At 44.1% G+C, this 19,842-nt stretch overlaps 1 protein-coding gene across 1 annotated transcript in view; it reads right to left on the reverse strand.

Moving 5' to 3' along the window:
• Positions 1-9,275: 9,275 nt before the first annotated feature.
• The window catches only part of Atp1b3 (ATPase Na+/K+ transporting subunit beta 3), a 31,029-nt gene continuing 20,462 nt past the window's right edge, over positions 9,276-19,842 (reverse strand). Inside the window, exons 4-7 of the mRNA XM_005366670.3 lie at positions 16,461-16,645; positions 14,858-14,908; positions 11,304-11,390; positions 9,276-9,926 (exon numbers count right to left, since the gene is read on the reverse strand). Of these exons, the coding sequence (XP_005366727.1) occupies positions 9,756-9,926; positions 11,304-11,390; positions 14,858-14,908; positions 16,461-16,645 (494 nt within the window). The 3' untranslated portion in view covers positions 9,276-9,755. The remainder of the gene's footprint in view (positions 9,927-11,303; positions 11,391-14,857; positions 14,909-16,460; positions 16,646-19,842) is intronic.

Below are 19,842 nucleotides of genomic sequence, written 5' to 3' on the forward strand. Positions count from 1 at the left end.
TTGGATATGATGTTGACAGGCAAGATGTCTGTCTGCAAAACCCAAGGAGCTGACTGCAGTGCCTTGCTTTTTATCCAGCTGCTGGAGCTCAGTTTTTTCTGCTGCTTCTCCCAGGGTCGTTTTGTCTCCACGCCTACTAGAAAGCTGGTGGCTGCCTTGTCTCTCCTCCTTTCTGTTCAGGTGCCTGCAGGAAATCCCCTGGCCCTCGCCCAGCTATGGAAGATGGCCTGGTGATTGGGAGCTCCAAGTACTGTCCCCAGCTTAGCCCCTGCTCTGAACGTCCTTCCCAGCCTCTCGCTCAAGCCAGCTTCCAGGAAACATTGGAGTAGTGGTTCTCAGCCTTCCTAATGCTATGACCCCTTAATACAGTTAATTCCTCATGTTGTGGTGACCCCCCCAGCCATAACATATTTTTGTTGCCCCTTCATAACTATAAATGCGCTACTGTTACGAGTTGTACTGTAAATATAGGATTTGCAGATGGTCTTAAAGCATGTAAAGGGTTGTAAGCCACGGGTTGAGAACCAGTCATTGGCGTATAAAGTGCCCTGTGAAGGAAGTCCTGTAGTTGGGGTGGGGCACCATGCCCATTCAATTTGTCATAATCAGTTACTGTCTTGGTCTTGGGTTTTTTGTTTTACTTTTGTTTGGTTTTGTGTTTTTGTTTTGTTTTTGCTTTTGTTGTATGGTTTTATTTTGTTTTGTTTTAAGGCAGAGTGTCATATAGCCCAAACTGGCTTTAAACTCACCTTGAGTTTTTGAGGCTGTTGCCCCCGACCTCTCAGGTGCTGGAATTACAGGTGTGTGCCACCATGCCTGGTTGTGTGTCGTGCTGAGATCAGACCTGGGCTTTCTATCTGATGGATAGACACTTTCCCTGAACCACATCAGCCTTTGGGGACATGTTTGCCACCAGGACACAAAACTCCCAGTGGCTTGCTCGGCTTGATTATTATTATTTTTAATACAACCCAGGCCCGTTGACCATGGGCAGTACTCTCCATTTCGGCCTGTGCCCTCTAGCTAACATCAGTCCTTAATCAGAAAAATGTAGCTGGGATCTTTAATCCCAGCACTCAGGAGGCAAAGGAAGGCAGATCTCTGTGAGTTCGAGGCCAGCCTGGTCTACAAAGAGTTTCAGGACAGGCAGGGCTACACAGAGAAACCCTGTCTTGAAAAACAAAACAAATGCCCAGGCTTGTCTATGGGCCAGTCTAGTGGATGTGTTTCTCAACCAAGGTTCCCTTTTAGCTCACCCAAGCATTGCATCAAGATGACAATTCAAAAACAAACAAAAATATAGTTTCCTTTTACTTGTGGAGCAGTGAAGGCCTATTCTACACAAAGGTATCCACCATGGGAACAGGAATTACAGATTTTTACTTGATACATGCATTTTGAAATTGTTTTTTTAAAGATTTATTTATTATGTGTACAATGTTCTGCCTGTATGTATGCCTGCAGGCCAGAAGAGGGCACCAGATCTCATTATAGATGGTTGTGAGCCACCATGTGGTTGCTGGTGTTCTTAACCTCTGAGCCATCTCTTCAGCCCTGGAAATTATTTTTAAAAACAAAAAACCAAGTTGGGCATTGTGATGCAGTCCTATAATCTTGGGACTTTAGAGAGACTTCAAAAAGGGATGGAAGGAGGGAGGAACTGGGGACGAGCCAAAGCCTGTTGAAAGAGTAAAGGCATATACAAAGATGCACACATCGTGAGACCATGTTCCCTAGGTGCTCAGTTGCTTCCCATCCTTCCCAGCCCAAACAGGCAGGTGAGCACCATGCTCACCAGTAGGATTCATTATGGCTCATTTCGTCAAGGCTGTTCACCTGGACTTTGGCAGCAGCAAGGCAAGCAGCTGAAAAGTTCAGGGCTCTGGTGCCGTCCTACCTGAGTTCCAAATGGAGACACTTAGAGAGGGGGGTCTGTCTTCAGAGTATGCCAGGGGACAGCATGCGCTCAGAAGCCTCTGGGATGCACCTCTGATGGGGGAAGGGCATTGGCTAATAAACTGCCTTGGCCCATTTGATAGGCCAGCCTTTAGGTGGGTGGAGTAAACAGAACAGAATGCTGGGAGGAAGAGGAAGTGAGCTCAGACTCAATAGCTCTCCTCTCTGGGGCAGACGCGATGAAGCCAGCTGCCAGGTCAGACATGCTGAATCTTTCCCTGTAAGACTGGTGTTACACACATTAAGAGAAATGGGTTAACCTAGATGTGAGAATTAGCCAGTAAGAAGCTAGAGCTAATGGGCCAAGCAGTGTTTAAATGAATACAATTTGTGTGTTGTTATTTCGGGTGTAAAGCTAACCATGTGGGAGCCGGGCAGGACAAAAAACAGGCCTGCCCGCAGCTCCTTCAACACACCTAAATCCTAACTTGGAGGATCACTGGCATGAGAGCAGCCATTGCCTCCCTGCTCGGCTGCTGCTAAAGGTCTTGTCTATGCCATGCATCGACTATGCAGGCAGCAGAAAAGCCTGGCTGGAAAAATAAGTGTGCCTAGACAGAGGGTTCCCCATTTCCTTCTTGCCCCCAATCCTCTGATTGGATTCTCAGAGGTTGGAGGGCAAAAGCAGAAAGGAATCAGACCTGGGCTTTGGCCAAGGGGGCAGCTGGCTGCTGGGCCAGGCTGTGGCCACTCCTGGTCATCGAGGCAAAAGAAACAAGGAGCAGATGGGGAAAGCCTCAGGGACAGAACGAATGCAGGAAAGGGCACAGTGACAAGACCGACTGTCAGCCATGCAGGCTTTAGCTGTTAGAGCACTGTTGCCTACGCCGCCGGCGCATCAGCAAAACAGCTCATGAATCTAGTAGACCTGAGGTTAGCTACCATTTGACATCTCTAAATCTGCTGTTTATGTGTCCCGGGGCCCATCCATAACCCTATTTTTCAGCTAGACATGGTGGGGCCCGCACACCTGCAATTCTCGCAGTGGGGTGTGGAGGTTGTAGGAGGATGGAACAAGAGGACTCCAAATTTAAGGTCACCTTCAGAGCAGTTCCAGGCCACACTAGGCAAAAAATGAGTCCCTGCTCCACCCCATCCAGTTCATTTGTTTTCTAGTTTGTCACATTCTATGACCGTGTAAGGTGATGTGGCATTTCCCTCTAGACGCTGTGATTACTATTTCTTCTTAATAAAGAAATTGCTTTGGGGACAGGAGAGATAGCTCAGCAGTTAAGAGCATTGCCTGCTCTTCCAAAGGTCCTGAGTTCAATTCCCAGCAATCACATGGTGGCTCACAACCATCTGTAATGAGGTCTGGTGCCCTCTTCTGGCCTGCAGGCAGACACGCAGACAGACAGAATATTGTATACATAATAAATATTTTTTTTTTAAAAAAGAAACTGCTTTGGACCTATAGCAAGGCAGAACTTAGGTAGGCGGGGAAAACTAAACAATGCTGGGGGGAAGAAGGTGGAGTCAGAGAGAAGCCATGTAGCCCCTCCAGAGACAGACGCTAGGAACTTGACCCGGTAAGCCATAGTCACATGGTGACACACAGATTACTAGAAATGGGTTAAATTAATATGTAAGAGTTAGCCAATAAGAAGCTTGAGCTAATGGGCCAAGCAGTGTCTTAATTAATACAGTCTGTGTGATTATTTCAGGGCTGAGCAGCCAGAAGCCAACAAGCGGCTCTTCTTTATAACAGTAAGATGCTGGTTAACATTTCTGGCGACCTGTGTCTGTCTCTGAGTGTAGGTTAAGAATGCGGTGGATGGAACCAGGTCCTAGGCAAGTAACCTACCACTCATCTACAATTCTGGTTGTGTTTGTGTGTGTACACATGTGTGTGTGGTGTCTACATATGTGTGCAGGTATGCCTATGTATGTAAGAGGCCAAAGGTGGATGTCAGTGTCATTTCCTATTGCTCTTCACCTTCTTAAAGATTGTTTTATTAGCGTGTGGGTATATGTGTATGTGCAGGTGCGGATGGAGACCAGAAGAGGGCGTGTAAACTGCTTGAGGCTGTGGTCAGCAGGTGCTTGTGCGTGGTGCCTCTGACGTGGGTGCTATACCTAACTCTGGGCCTCTCTAAGAATAGCAAATGCTTTTAACAGCTGAGCTTTATCTCTAGCCCGCGTGTGTGTAACATTGTGTGCACTTGAGCACCAGCAGATGTGTGGAGTCCAGAGGGCTACTTCCTGGAGTCAGTTTTCTTTCTGCCTTCACATGGAGCTAGGTTTGAACTCAGGTCTCTGGGTCAAGTGGTCGGTGCCTTTACCAGTGGAGCCGGCTCGCTAGCTCTCAAGCTTCTTTTTTTTTTGTTTTTCGAGACAGGGTTTCTCTGTAGTTTTGGACCCTGTCCTGGAACTTAACTCTTGTAGATCAGGCTGGCCTCAAACTCACAGAGATCCACCTGCCTCTGCCTCCTGAGTGCTGGGATTAAAGGCGTGCGCCACCACCGCTTGGTGCAGACTTCATTTTTGAGACTAGGTGGTTAGCAAGCACTTGGGATCCCCCTGACTCCATCTCCTCTTGCCCCACTACTGGGGTTAACAGACACAGGCTACACCAGTCTGGCTTTTTTTTTCCTTTGGATGGTTGGGAGCCACCATGTAGGTGTTGGCAATCAAAGAACAAGTGTCTTAACCGCTGAGCCATCTCTCCAGCCCCACACTGAGCATCTGTGCAGGTCTGGGCATCCGAACTCAGGTCCTCATTTTTTTAAAAATATTTATTTACTTATTATGTATACAATATTCTGTCTGTGTGTATGTCTGCAGACCAGAAGAGGGCACCAGACCTCATTCCAGATGGTTGTGAGCCACCATGTGGTTGCTGGGAATTGAACTCAGGACCTTTGGAAGAGCAGGCCATGCTCTTAACCACTGAGCCATCTCTCCAGCCCCCTCAGGTCCTCATTTTTGCAACAAGCACTTTACCCAACGAGCCATCTCCCCAGCCTCAAAATTGTAAGGAAAGAATACTCCTAGTAGAGGAGTGGATATGGCTCTTGCGCGCCCTTGCTGGAGTCCTGTGCTGTGCCAGTTACCTTGTGGGGGGTGGGGATTTCTGAAGAGCTTGGCTCTCTGTGGCTGGAGCACCTGGAAGACGGAGGGAAAGATGATGGCTCACCTGTGCTCCAGTGTTCACCATGCTCAGTCATTTTCTAGCTTACAGGGTGAGAGGAGGTGGGAATCTTCATTTCTGGGGCATTAAATGTCCATGATGAAGAAGAGTATGAAGTTGTAAGAGTGTGGATTTGAGTGGCAAGGGAAGTGGATGGCTTTGAGTAGCAATAAAACGAGCTCGTTGATCCAAGGAGAGGTGTGAGATCATGGGCAGGGGAGGGGCCAGTCTCCTTCCTGTGAGGCACGTGCCCAGTACTCTGCTTTTCTAGCTTCCTGGGTTCTTCTGCACTGTGCCCTTCCCCCTCCCGCTAGAACGGTTACACTTAGAGCCATAAAGACCCTAAAAAACAAGAGCACCTGTTCAAACTCCAAGCTTCAGGGTCAGGATCCTCAGCCTTCTTCAAGGTCTGGAAGCTGTTTCTAAAATGCAAGTCCATCTCATCACTTCTAACAAGCCCACATCTAGAACACGCATGGACTGTCACTTCTAACCACAGCCCACATCTAGACCATGCGTGGAATGTCACTTCTAATAGCCCACATCTATGCCACGCGTGGATTGTCACTTCTAACATCCCACATCTAGACCATGCGTGGGTCAGTCACTTCTAACCACAGCTCACAACTAGACCACGCGTGGACTGTCACTTCTAACCACAGCTCACAACTAGACCACACGTGGAACGTCACTTCTAACAACAGCCCACATCTGGACCACGCATGGATTGTTGTTCCAGACACTATGCATGGCTCCTCCTGACATCCAAACATTCCTGTGAGCTTCTAAGCAGGAAAACACTTCTAACCTCTGCCTTTGCTCCCACGCCTCTCTCTGGACCACAAATGCATGCTCCAACCCAGCAGTAAGTCACCAGGTAGTCTTCTGTTTGCAGTGATGCTCTCAAGAAACCTGCAGCATCAGAAGCAGGCACACCACTCAGTGACACAGTAGTTACGTCTGTTCTCACAGTGTGCTTTAGACACTCAAGGGTGGGATTACTTTCATTTTACAGAAAACTGTAGGTCAGTTAAGCAACTTACCCAGGATTTCTAAGCAACCAAATGTAAATAGAATTCAAAACCTATTCCCTTATTCTTTTGAAAATGGAAGATGACAAACACCGTTTGTATTCCCCCCTGAATCTGAGTCGGCCTCCTTGGAGGCTTCACCTTCAGGGCCAGGCAGTCCTGCCTGCTACACTTGGACCTTGTAGGAAGCAAACCAGTCAATTTCATCTCATTTCCAAACACCTGAAGGAAACCATGATGAATTTTAGTAGAGCCTTTGGATAGGACGAAGCACGCACATGCCAGTTTGTAGAAAACTATTACAAGACAAACCTAAAAGCCCATGTATTCAAAGGGGACAGAACAACATTAATTTGTAACCAAAATAAACCCATCAACTCCCAGTCCCAAATAGAAACAGTTTGGAACTCTTTTTAAAAGTATTCTCAGGACCAGAGAGATGGCTCAGCTATTGAGAGCACTAGCTGTTCTTCCAGAGGTTGAGTTCAATTCCCAGCAACCACATGGTGGCTCACAGTAATCTGTAATGAGATCTGGTGCCCTCTATTGACCTGCAGGCATATATGCAGACAGAACACTATACATAATAAAATCTTTAAAAAATACTGCACACTAGTTCCAAACACTGCGATTCAACCAGATAAGTGATCATCAAAGCGACATCTAGTATACAGTTAAGTGCTTGACTCAGTGGCTAATGTACAAAGCTGACTGCCCTGGTCCAGTTACTCAAACTGCTCTGAGTGAACGGACTGTAGAAGGGGCTGTTAAAATAAACAGAATCACAGCAAGCAACTGTGTGCATAGCCTAAGATCTCAGAAAACCTAGTCCATTCCTAGTCCAATTCATTATCCACCACACACAGACCCACCCATCCTCCATTCTTTTTGGTTTTGTTTTTCAAGACAGGGTTTCTCTGTGTTGCTTAGAAGGCAGTCCTGGAACTAGCTGTTGTAGACGAGGCTGGCCTCGAACTCACAGAGATCTGCCTGCCTCTGCCTCCCACGAGTGCTGGGATTAAAGGCGTGCACCACCACCGCCTGCCTTTCTTCCACTCTTAAATCCAACTCATCACCCAGAGAACAGAGCCAGCTCCTACTTGATTTGCCTCACAATAAAACACCATTACCACAAAAGTTCCTCTCATTTGGAATGATCTCTCCTGAGCACCAGGTCTGTGCCCCTTGCATGGCAGGGCTCCCAGTGTGACCACACTAATTCCTAGGCTGTCATGTCCCCTTCTATCTTAAGAGTCCAGTAGGCTGTCCTTCTCAGTCAGCATGAGTCAAATCAAACAGGCACTCCTAACTTTTGCAGATGAAGAGAAACAACCAGAAGAACTGAGGTCAGTTGAAGTCACAACAGGGCAACATCAAGTCCAAAGCTTAACCAGGAAAGGAACCATAAGATTTAGGGACTTAGATTTATGTTCCTTCTCTTCAAAATCTACCTCACTTGGGACATCATTCTCACTGTGGGTTACAAATCTATTCCGCTGGTCACTCTGTAGACCAGGCTGGCCTGAACTTAGAAAGATCCACCTGGCTCTGCCTCCTGGATGCTGGGATTAAAGGCCTTACTTTAACATTGATAATGTGAACTGGGAAGTTGAGGCAGGATGACTGAGGTTATAGGAATGGCCCCATAGGCTCATATACGTGAGCTCAATCACCGGGGAGTGGCACTGTGTGAAGAGTAGGAAGTGTGGCCTTGCTGGAGGACGTGGGTCGCTGAGCTGAGAGCTGAGGTTTCAAAAGCCCACGCCAAGCCCAGAGTCTCTCTGCCTGCCATCAGGATGTGGTTCTCAGCTACTGCTCCAGTGCCTGCCTGCATGCTGCCATCTTCCCCACCACTATAATAATTAAATGTTTTCTATTATAAGTTGCCTACGTCATGATATATCTTCACAGCAATAAATCAGTGACTAAGATAATGACTTGGCTCAAGGCCACCTGAAGCCACATAGCAAGATCAAAAGGCATAAAGAACATGCGCAAACACACACATTAAAAAAAAAAACAAACCCCAAGTCCAGAAAAGGTTTAAGTTGGGAAGAATTCCCGAGTTCTGCTGCAGCCCCGAGCAGAGCTCCTTCCAGGGGTATAGAAGCTCTCCCTGAGTTGAAGACCACCTCATCCCTTCAGCTTTTCCAAATAGCCAACCTGAGCCAGCTGGGTTCTGTCCTAACAGGCCTGGCTTGCAGACCACAGAAAACCTCCAAAAGTGGCCCTGCACCAACCATGATAAAACAGCCCCTAAAAATAAAAAATAAAGGGGATGGCACTGTTGGGACAGCTCAGTGATTAGGAGCACTGACTGCTCTTCCAGAGGACCCTTGTTCAATGCCCAGCACCTACATGGCAGCTCATACCTGTCTTTATCTCAATTCCAAGGAACCCAACACCCATGGTGAAACATCAATACATATAGAATAAAAATAAATTTAAATAAGTGAGGTGCTGGAGAGATGGCTAGGGGGTTCAGAGCACCGGCTGATCTCCACCAAGTCTAGGTTTAATTTCCAGTCCCATGTGGCTGCTCACAACAATCTACTAACTCCAGCTCCCTCTTAGGGCCTCGGCATTCACCAGGCACTCGGGTGTGCACATACACGCATGCTCTCAGTCAAACACACAAACAATTAGACCTTTTATTAAATAAATAAATGAAACCCACAGGTCAAATGGAAGATACTTTTCTCAGGACAGTTCTGGTCCTTGCAAAAGTTCAGGTAAGAGTGCAGGGGCAGACAGTCCAGGGTAGCAGCCACATGTGTCCTGAGCTTCAAACCAATTTGAAGTTTTTGTATTTCACAATTTATATTTTTATTAGGGTCCATATTCTGCTAAATAAAAGCAGTAACAAGACATTTAAGAAACTATACAATTTATGTCTTGGGAATTTAATTTCATTCAAAAAACGAAACAAAACAAAACAAAACTTGGCGTACACTTGTCTATCTTAAAATGTTGTTTCATCCATGGTCTACGGAACACGAATGTGGAAGACTTGATTCCATCACTCAAAATCAGCCCATTAGTGTTTTAAAATGTTTTACAACAGAAAGCTTGTCCTCTCAATAAAATATCCAGTCTCATTCAGCATGTAAAAAGTAATTTAAAGCCCACTGACACACACACTCACACACACAGAATGGAAGCTAATACTTTGAGATCCACTTTTATTTTCTTTTTCCTCCTCACATACAGAACTTCTCACACATTTCTTGCAGCTAAAGTCACTTGATGTTGGCAAGGTACCATTTTATCCCTAAACTTTGTTGGCATCAAAATATGACAGTTACCAGTGTTAAATCCATGAAATATTTACACAGCACAGCACATGAAGCTTTAGACGTTTGGCAATTACACACAGAAGACGAGACCCCCCACTCTGCATGTTTGGAATTGGGAGCTCACTGGTCCCTATCTGGCGACTGTACACTGGTTCAAAGGGCAGCAGAGGCAGCAGGCAGTTACTTCAGAGGACACTGAACACTATGATCTGGAAGCACATTATGATGTCATCCCAGTGTGTACCACACCACCTCCTCCAAGGTGGCCTCATCATCCTAGAATGGCAGGTCCAGCTGATACAAAATGGGGACAGACGTTTATTCTGTGGAGACACCCTACTCCTAGGGGCTCACTGTGACCTTGAACACAACTCGTCCCAAAAACTTGTCACGGTCATCCTTATTTTTTAGGTTCTTTGGTCCATCAATTTGGCACTCAACTGTTACTTCTTTCTTGACAGAACTAGATCCAAAGATGACCTGGACGGCAACTAGGGGCTGTCGATACCCAACCTAGCAAATGGAGGAACAAATATTAGTCACAATTCTTTGGTAAATTCACCTACACTTAGAAACACAGTTGCAACTTCTTTGAAGCAAGGTCTCAATTTGTAGCCCAGGCTGATTTCATATTTCCAAGCCACTTGTTTCAGGATTACAGACATACCCTACCATCTCTTATTTGCCTTGTAATATTAAGTCTGTGAACTTAGCCTATTACCTTGTTTTCTTTACCTTCCTTCTTGCTATGGCTATTCCCTTAGCACAGCTTTGAGGGCATCTTGTTGGTAACTGCATCGTTTGATTCAACCTCTGGATGTCCTGATCCCTGGCAATTCCATTCTGATCCCAACATATTAGCACATTCCACTTACAAATGTATTTATGAGATTCTAGCTGTTCCAAAAATCTTAAAGATGATGTATATCCACTATGGGCTCAGTTACACATTACTGTAATCATTTCACTTACACACACCCTTTGTCTGGCATAACTGGGATATGCACCCACTACTGTTCCTTGCGATCACTATGGCTGTTTGTAGGTACAAGCCTACTGATAACTGATTCAGGCAAGAATAACAAATGCTAAAGCTTTCCAAATAGCTGACATACAAAGTTTATGTTCTCCATACATACTTACTGAAGAACAAAAGAAAAGTCTAACTTTACAGTGTGGAAGCCTGGCCTAGCACGCCAAGAGATTGTGGTCAACACATAGTAATGGACTCAGTCAATAGTGACCTTTCCTATATGACTTCAAATAGAATACATCTACTATCTTCCAAAAAAATACAAAGAAACTTAACCCTATACAAACAAACAAACTCCAATCGAGTCCTCCCCCATCCCAGACCTAGTTCTGAAGCATACAGAAGCAGGAGACAGAAGGGCTGAGAAGCCACAGCATAGCCCTCACAAGGCAGCCATGCTTGTCATTTAGCCCGATGATGCACAGACAGGTAAGATAACATGTTAAGATCTGCTAGCATGCTTTCAGAACACACTATTCTAGGCATTTTGAGTTGGGAAGAATTTTAAGGTAAGTTTAAAGACATGACAAAACTTTATGGTTTTCTGAATATTTATATTTCAAAATCTTAAAATCACAAATCCTGTGTCTAAACAAAGAGTTTTTACATCTGACCTGTGAAGAGTACCTACAACTTTCTGAGCAAAAACAAAAGCAGTATTCTGAAAAGAGCCACCCTTGAGTCTGGATACAGCTCTGCTGTGCTGTCAGCGTGGTCTCCACTAGTCCTCCCCATTTGTAGGAACCAACAGAAAACGTGTATGGCGAACAAGAGACAACATATCTGTGTCTATCACAGGGGGGCCATCTCACATCTCAGTACATGCAGTTTCCTAAGAGATGACTCTAAATACTTACGTGCCGTTTTTTCCCATAGTATGGAAAATACTTTAAGTCTATAACTCCCCGGTCAGGATAAGTTGATATATTTGCTATGTTATTTTCCTAGAGTTGAAAGCAAAAGAAATCATTTTTTAGGTCACAGGAAAGACTTTTCAAATATGTTTACAATTACTGACAGTTCCTAGTTATGATGAAACTGCTTCAGCCACATTAATTACAAGTGTTTCTGAGAACTGCTTGTCTTTGCTGTTGAGACAGGTCTCACTGTGTAGCTCAGCCTTGTCTTAAAGCTACGGCAATCTGCCCATATCAGCCTCCCCAAGTGCTAAGATTTCAGGCATGCATTACCACATGACTGCTCATCTTGATTATAAATATTACATAATCAAATGTTTCAACATAAACTATCCTGGTACTTCTTATATTCCCAATATACCCTAGGAGTCTTTTCTCAGTTACAGTGGGTGACGCTGCCTATGAACTGCAAAGCCAGCTCTTTGACACTGACAGCAAACAGACCAGTTAGTTTGGGCCGAGGCTTCCCTAATGAATGAAATATTATGCTTCTAGATTTTAAGCAATAGCGTCCAGAAGCTAACAACCAAAGAGGAGCACTCAGACCTAGAAGTAGGTAGAGGCTACATTACAGTTCAGAACCATAACTGTAATCAGGATAAACCACCATGCAACAAACAGAAAAAGAATTCATAGTTCCTATGAATAAATAGAGAAAAGCACCAAGTTCCAGCCAGTCAGTCACTGAGTATCTGTGTCTACACATGCCATGCATGGCGCCCAAGTGGATTCCTGGCACTGAGACAAACAACTCCAACAAGTCAGCCCCAAGCTCACAAGCATCACTCAACACCTCGGCTTTTGATCTGGATGAACTAACTCAGACTCCCGTGTGTGCTGAGCACAAGTGTTACCGTCCATCTGCAGGCCAGTCTGTGGTGTCTACTTCTGAGAGCACAAAGAAACGACAAACTCTGACTGCACAGACAGCAGCCTTGCTCTCTGCTTCTTTACTTCGTGACCATGTGTGTGCGTGCACATGCACAGCAGAATCACCACACTCATAAGCAGCAGGCAGGGACAGCACTGGGCACACAGACGACACCCTCCCTTCCATTGATGTTCCGTAGGCTTTTGTTTTTTGAGACAGGCTCTGGCTATGTAGTCCAGCTTGGATTATAGCATTTATCATCATGTAGCAAGACAGATAGCAAAAAGAGAAAAGAAAACCCAAGTTCTAATGACCTAGATAAAATGACAGGAAAACCAGTAGATAATGACTAAGAAACAATGGCCACATTTAAGAATGATCACCCATTAGGGTGTCCCTAATAGGGGTGTTCCTGGCAGCTGTCACTCACCAGCACTGTATGCTTAGCACGCAGGTGTAAGCGGTTTGATCCTTAGAGCTTAAAATTTTACATTTTATGCTAGACAGTGGTAGCATGCCTTTAATCCCAACACTCAGAAAGCAGAGGGAGGCGGATCTCTGAGAGTTCGAGGCCAGTCTGGACTACAAACAAGTTCCAGGACAGCCAGGGCTGTTACATAGAGAAACCATATCTCGAAAAACCAAGAAATTGTTTTTAACATTTTACATGAAGAAGTCATACTGATGAGAATGTTTCTATGTTAACTAATTTACTTTAAACTTGGCACTAATGTGACTTTCATGCTAAGAGCGCAGAAGTGTATGGTAAGTAGAGTTTTAGAAGAATTTATAGAGAAAAGTTCAGTTACTGGGAAGATGAGATGGTTCAGAGGATAAAGCTCTAATCTCACACATGCTATTGCACAAGTACACACACACACACACACACACACACACACACACACCAAACATCAAATAACAAAAAGCCTTCAGCTAACATGTGACATGCATGTAGTTTTATTTGAAATCAACCCCCTTTTTGAGAAAGGGTCTCATTATGTAGCCCTGACTGTCCTGCAACTCACTATGTAGGCCCAAACTCACCAAGATCCACCTGCCTTAACCTCCCAAGTGCCAGGATTAAAGACGTACATCACCACACCAGGCTTATGCCCTCCCCACCCCCAAAGGTAGGGTTTTGTATTGTTTTGTGTAATTTGGGGATACTGGGTTTTTACTAGGTAGCCTTAGCAGGCCTAGAACCCACTATACAGACCAGGCATCAAACTCTGAGGTTTGCCTGCCTTGGTTTCCCAAGAGCTCATATTAAAGGCCAGGCACAGACAGGTAGCTCAGGCTAGTTTCAAACTTTTAATTCTCCGTCCCGTCCTCTCGAGTGCAGACATTATAGGCATGTAAAACTGTGCCTAGTTAAGATTCTAGTTCTCTAAGATTCTTGGGAGAACTGAGTGTGGCATGCAGAGGTAAAGTGACCTGTCTCTGGTTGTAATCTCCGCACTCACCTAGAAGGAGCTACAGGCTTTGTTCAATCCCTCCAAACACTGGCTAACCATCAAAGGGCAGCGCCAAAGCAGCCACTCAGTGAGGCCTGGACAGCAGCAGCAGCACCTGGGATTCAGGAGCACAAATTCTGGACTCTCCCCATATAGGACTGGGGACCAACAAGCCCAAGTGATTCTGGGGCATGACGATGTTTGCACGGCAAAGTTTCTGCCCAAGTAAGAAATTCATCTCTGACTTAAGAAATTATGTTTTCTCCTGAACGTTAAGAGCAAGTTCAATGCAACATCTTAGTTTATTCTGCATACAGCTGGAGATGGACACTAATATCAGTACAGTGACAAATTTCGAGCTTAAATGTGCTTCTTTAGACTTTTTACTCATCATTTATACATTTGTCTTAGTTGTATTTGTAGCATGGAAAGAAAACAAGTTACAGGATGAAGTGCACAGCACTTTCCTAAGGAGAAAAAAAAAGCAAAACAGAAGCAAAAGAGCACCTCTACCTTAAGGAAAAATAGCAGATTTCATTAATTATCAGGTGACACTGATAATTTTTAAGACTTGAAAAAAAAATCCTGATACAGAACAGGACCCCTGGGGTTGTAATGCCAACTTCATTACTAAACTAGAAAACACATCCTAAGACTGATGAAATGCAGTGTATGTGAATAAATACGGGCAGAACAAACAAGTAGAAATTGTGCTTTTAAATAGTATATTAGATGGCCGGGTGGTGGTGGCGCACGCATTTAATCCCAGCACTCAGAAGGCAGAGGCAGGCAGATCTCTGTGAGTTCGAGGCCAGTCTGGTCAACAAGTGCTAGTTCCAGGATAGGCTCCAAAGCTACAGAGAAACCCTGTCTTGCAAAACCAAAAAACGAACAAACAAAATAGTGTATTAGCAAACACAGGGTTACCCTAAAAAATCTGGTCATGCTTATTTTTAAGTATTTGAAAAACATGAAAGCTGAGTGGTGGTCGCACACACCCTTAAGCACTCAGGAAGCAGAGGCAGGCAGATCTGAGTTCAAGGTCAGTCATGGAAACACAGAGAAACCCTGTCTCAAAGGGAATAATAATAACAATAACAAAATAATAAAGAAGAAAGGAAAAGGAAAAGAAAAAGAAACATGAAAGCATTAGTAACTGAAATACTAACCTTTGGCGTGCAGAGAATCCGTGGAACTCCCAGTGGTATTAATTCAATTATCTAAGGTTAAGAACATAGTCAACACACATAAATGCAATGGAACCTCCTCTTCTGTTGCTGGGGGTCAGGGCAGAGCAACCGAGATTAGCACTACTCTGTATATTCAACTCAGCTATACTAACCTGTGTTTTACAACATAAAAACCAACCTTCCAATGTAGTTAAGGACTGTACTGAAGCAATGCAGTCATATACTTGCCACATTTAAAACAACAAACCTTTAAATTACAGGGGCAGAATATAACAAACTATTCTGTTTACTTGTTTTGAGAAAGGATTTTGCTTATAGCCTAGGCTAGCCTTAAGGATACTCCTGTCTCCACCTCCCAAATGCTGAGATCACAGATATGCACTGCCACACTCACTTACAATACAATATTCACTATGAAATATGTTCAAACTATCCCTTCTCCTAATGGCACATACTGAGAAGAATCCCTCCCCACCACAGTAAGTTTTAGTGGTGATAAGACCAAAGCCAGGGCCTTGACCATACTAGGTAAACACTAAACCTGAGTTGTAATCCCAGCCTTTGGATCTTTTAGAACTGTAGTCATCCATCTACTTAAAAATTTTTTTTCATTTATTCGTGTGTGTGTGTGTGTGTGTGTGTGTGTGTGTGTGTGTGTGTGTGTGTAGGGGATATATGTAGAAGACCAAGGACAAATTCCATGATTTGGTTCTCTTCTTCCACATGGGTAATAAAAAGCCAAACTCAGTTCAGGCTGGTGGCAAGTGACTTTATCACCCGCTCTATCTTCTAAGGTTTTGTTGTTGTTTTGCATTCTGAATTCAAATTCAAAGGTTTTCAAGACGTAAAGAGGCCTCCAAACGTCAAGCCGTGGAAGCCTGTAGAAAGGCATGGACAGCAGCCCCTGTTTTCTACTCATAGCTCTGGAAGCACTTGGGAAATGCTGCCAGCTGGATCCGAAGCTGTCCTGTGAGCTGCAAAGTCAGCCTTTAAAGCGAGCAAGATCTCTGAGTCCCATCATGCAAAGGCCATTTCTAAGAATATAAACTCAGAAGGTGGTCCTCTGAACAGGAGGAGATTTTCAGCAATATAGCAAATACAGTGAGGCCAGATGCTGCAGGCCGGTGTTATTGAAGACATCCTCATAAAATGAATGTATTTCCTTACCTACAGCACAGATCAAGTTCCACATTCCTTCTGGCTTACTGTTACGGTCTTAGTTAAGTCTTGTTAAAACATCCCACTAGCACTGGCTATAACTACAACACTGTATTGTGCTCATTAGTATATGGTTTATTTATATCCCCACTATTTAATTATACATACCACTATAAGCTTTAGTACTATTTAGAAAAATACATAAAATCCACAATTAAACTATGAACCTTGGCCATATTCATTTCCCCTAAAGCATTAACTAGTACTGCTAGCCTTTTCAGTGAATTATTCCAGTAAGATGACACTTACTAAGGCATGAACTCAGGCAGAGAAGCCTAAAAAGCAGCTATCAGCTTCACAGCTGCACCCCATGTACAGGTGACTGCTAGAAACGAGCTGCAGTGGAGGTAAAAGAAGTACGTACTCTGTTCATTTTCACAAGAATACAAGGCTGGCCTTTGGAATAGCCAAAATCAGCATCATTCACACCACTGCAATCTTGAAGCAAGGAAACTGGAAACTGACATGCTTGATAAACTGGACCATTCTGTTCAAAAACTTCTCCATCGGGGCAGTTTGTGAGATTCTTCTGTTCTTCTACAGAATATGCTAAAAAGGAAACGTGTGTGCCAGATCAGCCAAGAAGAGATACCAAACACAGCCAGAAGCAAATCAAACCATTCCTCAAACCAACGTTCTTCAAAGACAACAACCTGCAGCAATGTGAATTACCAGGTAACAATAGCGAGCGCTCAGTAGAGGCTAAGCTCGTCCCGTTGCCTGGTAACAGTTACCCAATGTTCTAAAGCTTCTGGCTTCCAAGAGTGCCCGGGCTAAATAACAGAGCTGTTTCACCACTATGCCTGGCACTAGCAACAGCTACAATGGCAAGAATGTGCAAAGGTGTTGCTACTGCCCCCCCGGGGCCTACAATGTCATGGGGGGCGGGGGGAAACAGTATATTCAGCACCGCAGAGCGATGGAAAGAAACGGCACTCTAGCAGTTTACGGCAAGGGGACACCACTGACCTGAAAGCAGGGGGGGAGAAGCTGGACCATAGAAATTTTGTAAAAACTGTGAAGTACTGAGGCAGAAGGGTTGCCAAAAGAATCATGATGTTCCATTAAAAGATTTTATACCAGGCAGAGTGGTCACAGGTATGACTGCATTTATGTCCGTATTTATGCTGGGCAGAACAGATCCATGCAGGACGTGAAACAGACTCGATGCAGCACAGGTAAGATGCCAGCTGAGAAAGGTGCTGCACATGGGGAAGACAAGGGTAACTAGGTACATTTAAACCAAAGAAGTACAATGTTTAGGAACCAGAAAGACGGTCCAGTGAAAGCCATTCAGAATTAGGATACACTGTTGAAGTACCCTAGTGACAGCTACTGGCATGTGTATACAACTGGAACCACAAAAGGCCATCCAATACAACACAAACAGAAACATTTCAAAGGGAACTCTTTCAGAAGGAAATGTAGTGGGGATTTTGTTTTGTTTTTGATACTTTGTGGATAAGAAGGTTATCAACAGTGATGGCTAATCCAGACTGTCATCTCCACACAATTGAAGAACAGCCGCCATCAAACTAGCTTAAAGAGTCTGACAAATTTTCTTTTCTTTTTTTTTTTTGGTTTTTCGAGATAGGGTTTCTCTGTAGCTTTAGAGCATGTGCTGGATGGAACTCACTCTGCAGACCAGGCTGGCCTTGAACTCACAGAGATCTGCTTGCCTCTCTGCCTCCCGAGTGCTGGGTTTAAAGGCATGTGCCACTAGCACCCAGCTGAGGAATATTCTTAACTGCTAATTGATGTAGAAGAGCTCAGCCCACTGTCCACAGTGGACGGGGGCTGTATTTAAAAAAAAAAAAAAGCCAGTGGGCAGCTCCATGGTCTCTGCTTCATCCTGTCCTGACCAACTTCCCTCAACGATGAACTAGAAGTTGGTGAGCTGAAACACACCCTGCTCTCCCTGACTTGGTTTTGATGGTGGCCATCACAGCAACAGAAAGCAAGCTACAACACAAGGGCATCTGTCTCTGAGAAGGGTGGTGGAGACTGAACTCCAGGCTTCATTGTGCTAAACATGTCATCTATCTCTGAGCTGCGACCTAATCACATGCATTTAGTTCAAAGCAAAGAATGACGGGGACTGTCTGAGAAAGCTCTACTCATTACTCTCCACACATATCCCCAAGGGTGTCCGTCCTCTGGAGCAAAGGCTGCTGTTTAGAATGGTTGTCAAGCAGACTTCCACTTCTACACAAAATTAAATGCAAGGAGCTGGGAGTGTGAGGACATGATGGGAACATAGACAATTACAATTTCAGAGTAACCAGAGTCCTGTACACCTGAAGAAAGCTTGAAATAAGAATGTTAAAAAAAAAGTTTATTTTAACAAAATAAAACTTTCAATTTAGAATCTATCAGAAGGAAAAAAAAGAGACCCTTTACTTTTAAACCATATATTTGTCTTTTGGACATTGGGAAGGAAATTCCTAAAAAACCAACAACAGGTGAATATTTAAAAACAAAACCAGTGTACTAGGTGAGATGACTCAGCACATAAAGCAGCTTCTGCTATAGCCTGATGACCCCGAATCCAATCCCCAGAATTTACATAAGAGAGAACGCTGTTCCTACAAGATGTCCTTTGGTCAACAAATAAATATATTCCTAATTTTAAAAAAAAAGTAATAAAAATCCAAAATAAAAACAAAACTCCAAGGGGATTAAAAGGTACAGTAAGCTCTGGAGAGTTTTTTAAGTATAAACAAAATGAGAGAAACATAAGATCCAACACAGAGCTGTCACACTGGAGAACCTACACTCAGCTGAGTATGAAATGGTTCAGGTCACTGAAGGCTCAACTCAGCCTCATCACCTCCCAGCAAAATGGTTTTGAAAATGAAATCCAAAAAAGCATTTTATCTCAAATTTTAATCTCAAAATTTAATTTTATCTCAATGTTAATTTGAGATAAGAAATTATAAGCCCAGACTTGGTATTAAGGCAAGAGGGCCATATGTGTTCAAGGCCAGTGTGGGCTAGATTCTACCTCAGGAAGAAAAATTGTACTAGTAAAGATACAGAAAACAGGGCTGGAGACATGGCTCAGTTTAAGAGCACTGGTTGCTCTTCCAGAGGTCCTGAGTTCAATTCCCAGTAACCACATGAGAAAACTCCGTAATGAGATCTGGTGTGTAGGCATATATACAGAAAGAATACTGTATACTTTATAAATCTTAAAATCTTCAACAAACAAAAAACCAAAACCAAAAAGATCCATTCTACAGTCTGGTTTCAAAAGTCTTCTTAGTGATTCTTCAAACATGAGATCAATCCATGTATACTCACTTCTTAAATCTCCCATCCTGGTCAATTATAGGAGTCAAAGAATACAACAGGCCTCTAAGGACCTTCAAAACCCGGTCCTCCTTTAAGACCCAATGTCCATCTCCTACTACTTCCTGGCTTGCTGTATCCAGCCACTCTTCCTCCCGATGAACTTGACTTTAGACAGTTCTCTGGCTCCCTCGTCCTTCAACCAGGCATCTCAGCCCAGCCTTCAAAACCCACAATCCAGCTGGGGGTGGGAAGTGGGGGGTGGTCACCATGAATCCCAGCACTCCAGAGGCAGAGGCAGGCAGATCTTTGTTTGAGGCCAGTCTCGTCTACAGAGCTAGTTCCAGCACAGGCTACACAGAGAAACCCTGTCTCAAAAAAAAAAAAAAACAAACAAAAACTATATGGGGAAGAATGCTAGAGGAACAAAGCTGTGATCAGTGAAACCACCAGCC

This window comes from Microtus ochrogaster, unplaced genomic scaffold (assembly GCF_000317375.1).
Source record: "Microtus ochrogaster isolate Prairie Vole_2 unplaced genomic scaffold, MicOch1.0 UNK12, whole genome shotgun sequence".
Taxonomy (NCBI): Eukaryota; Metazoa; Chordata; class Mammalia; order Rodentia; family Cricetidae; genus Microtus; species Microtus ochrogaster.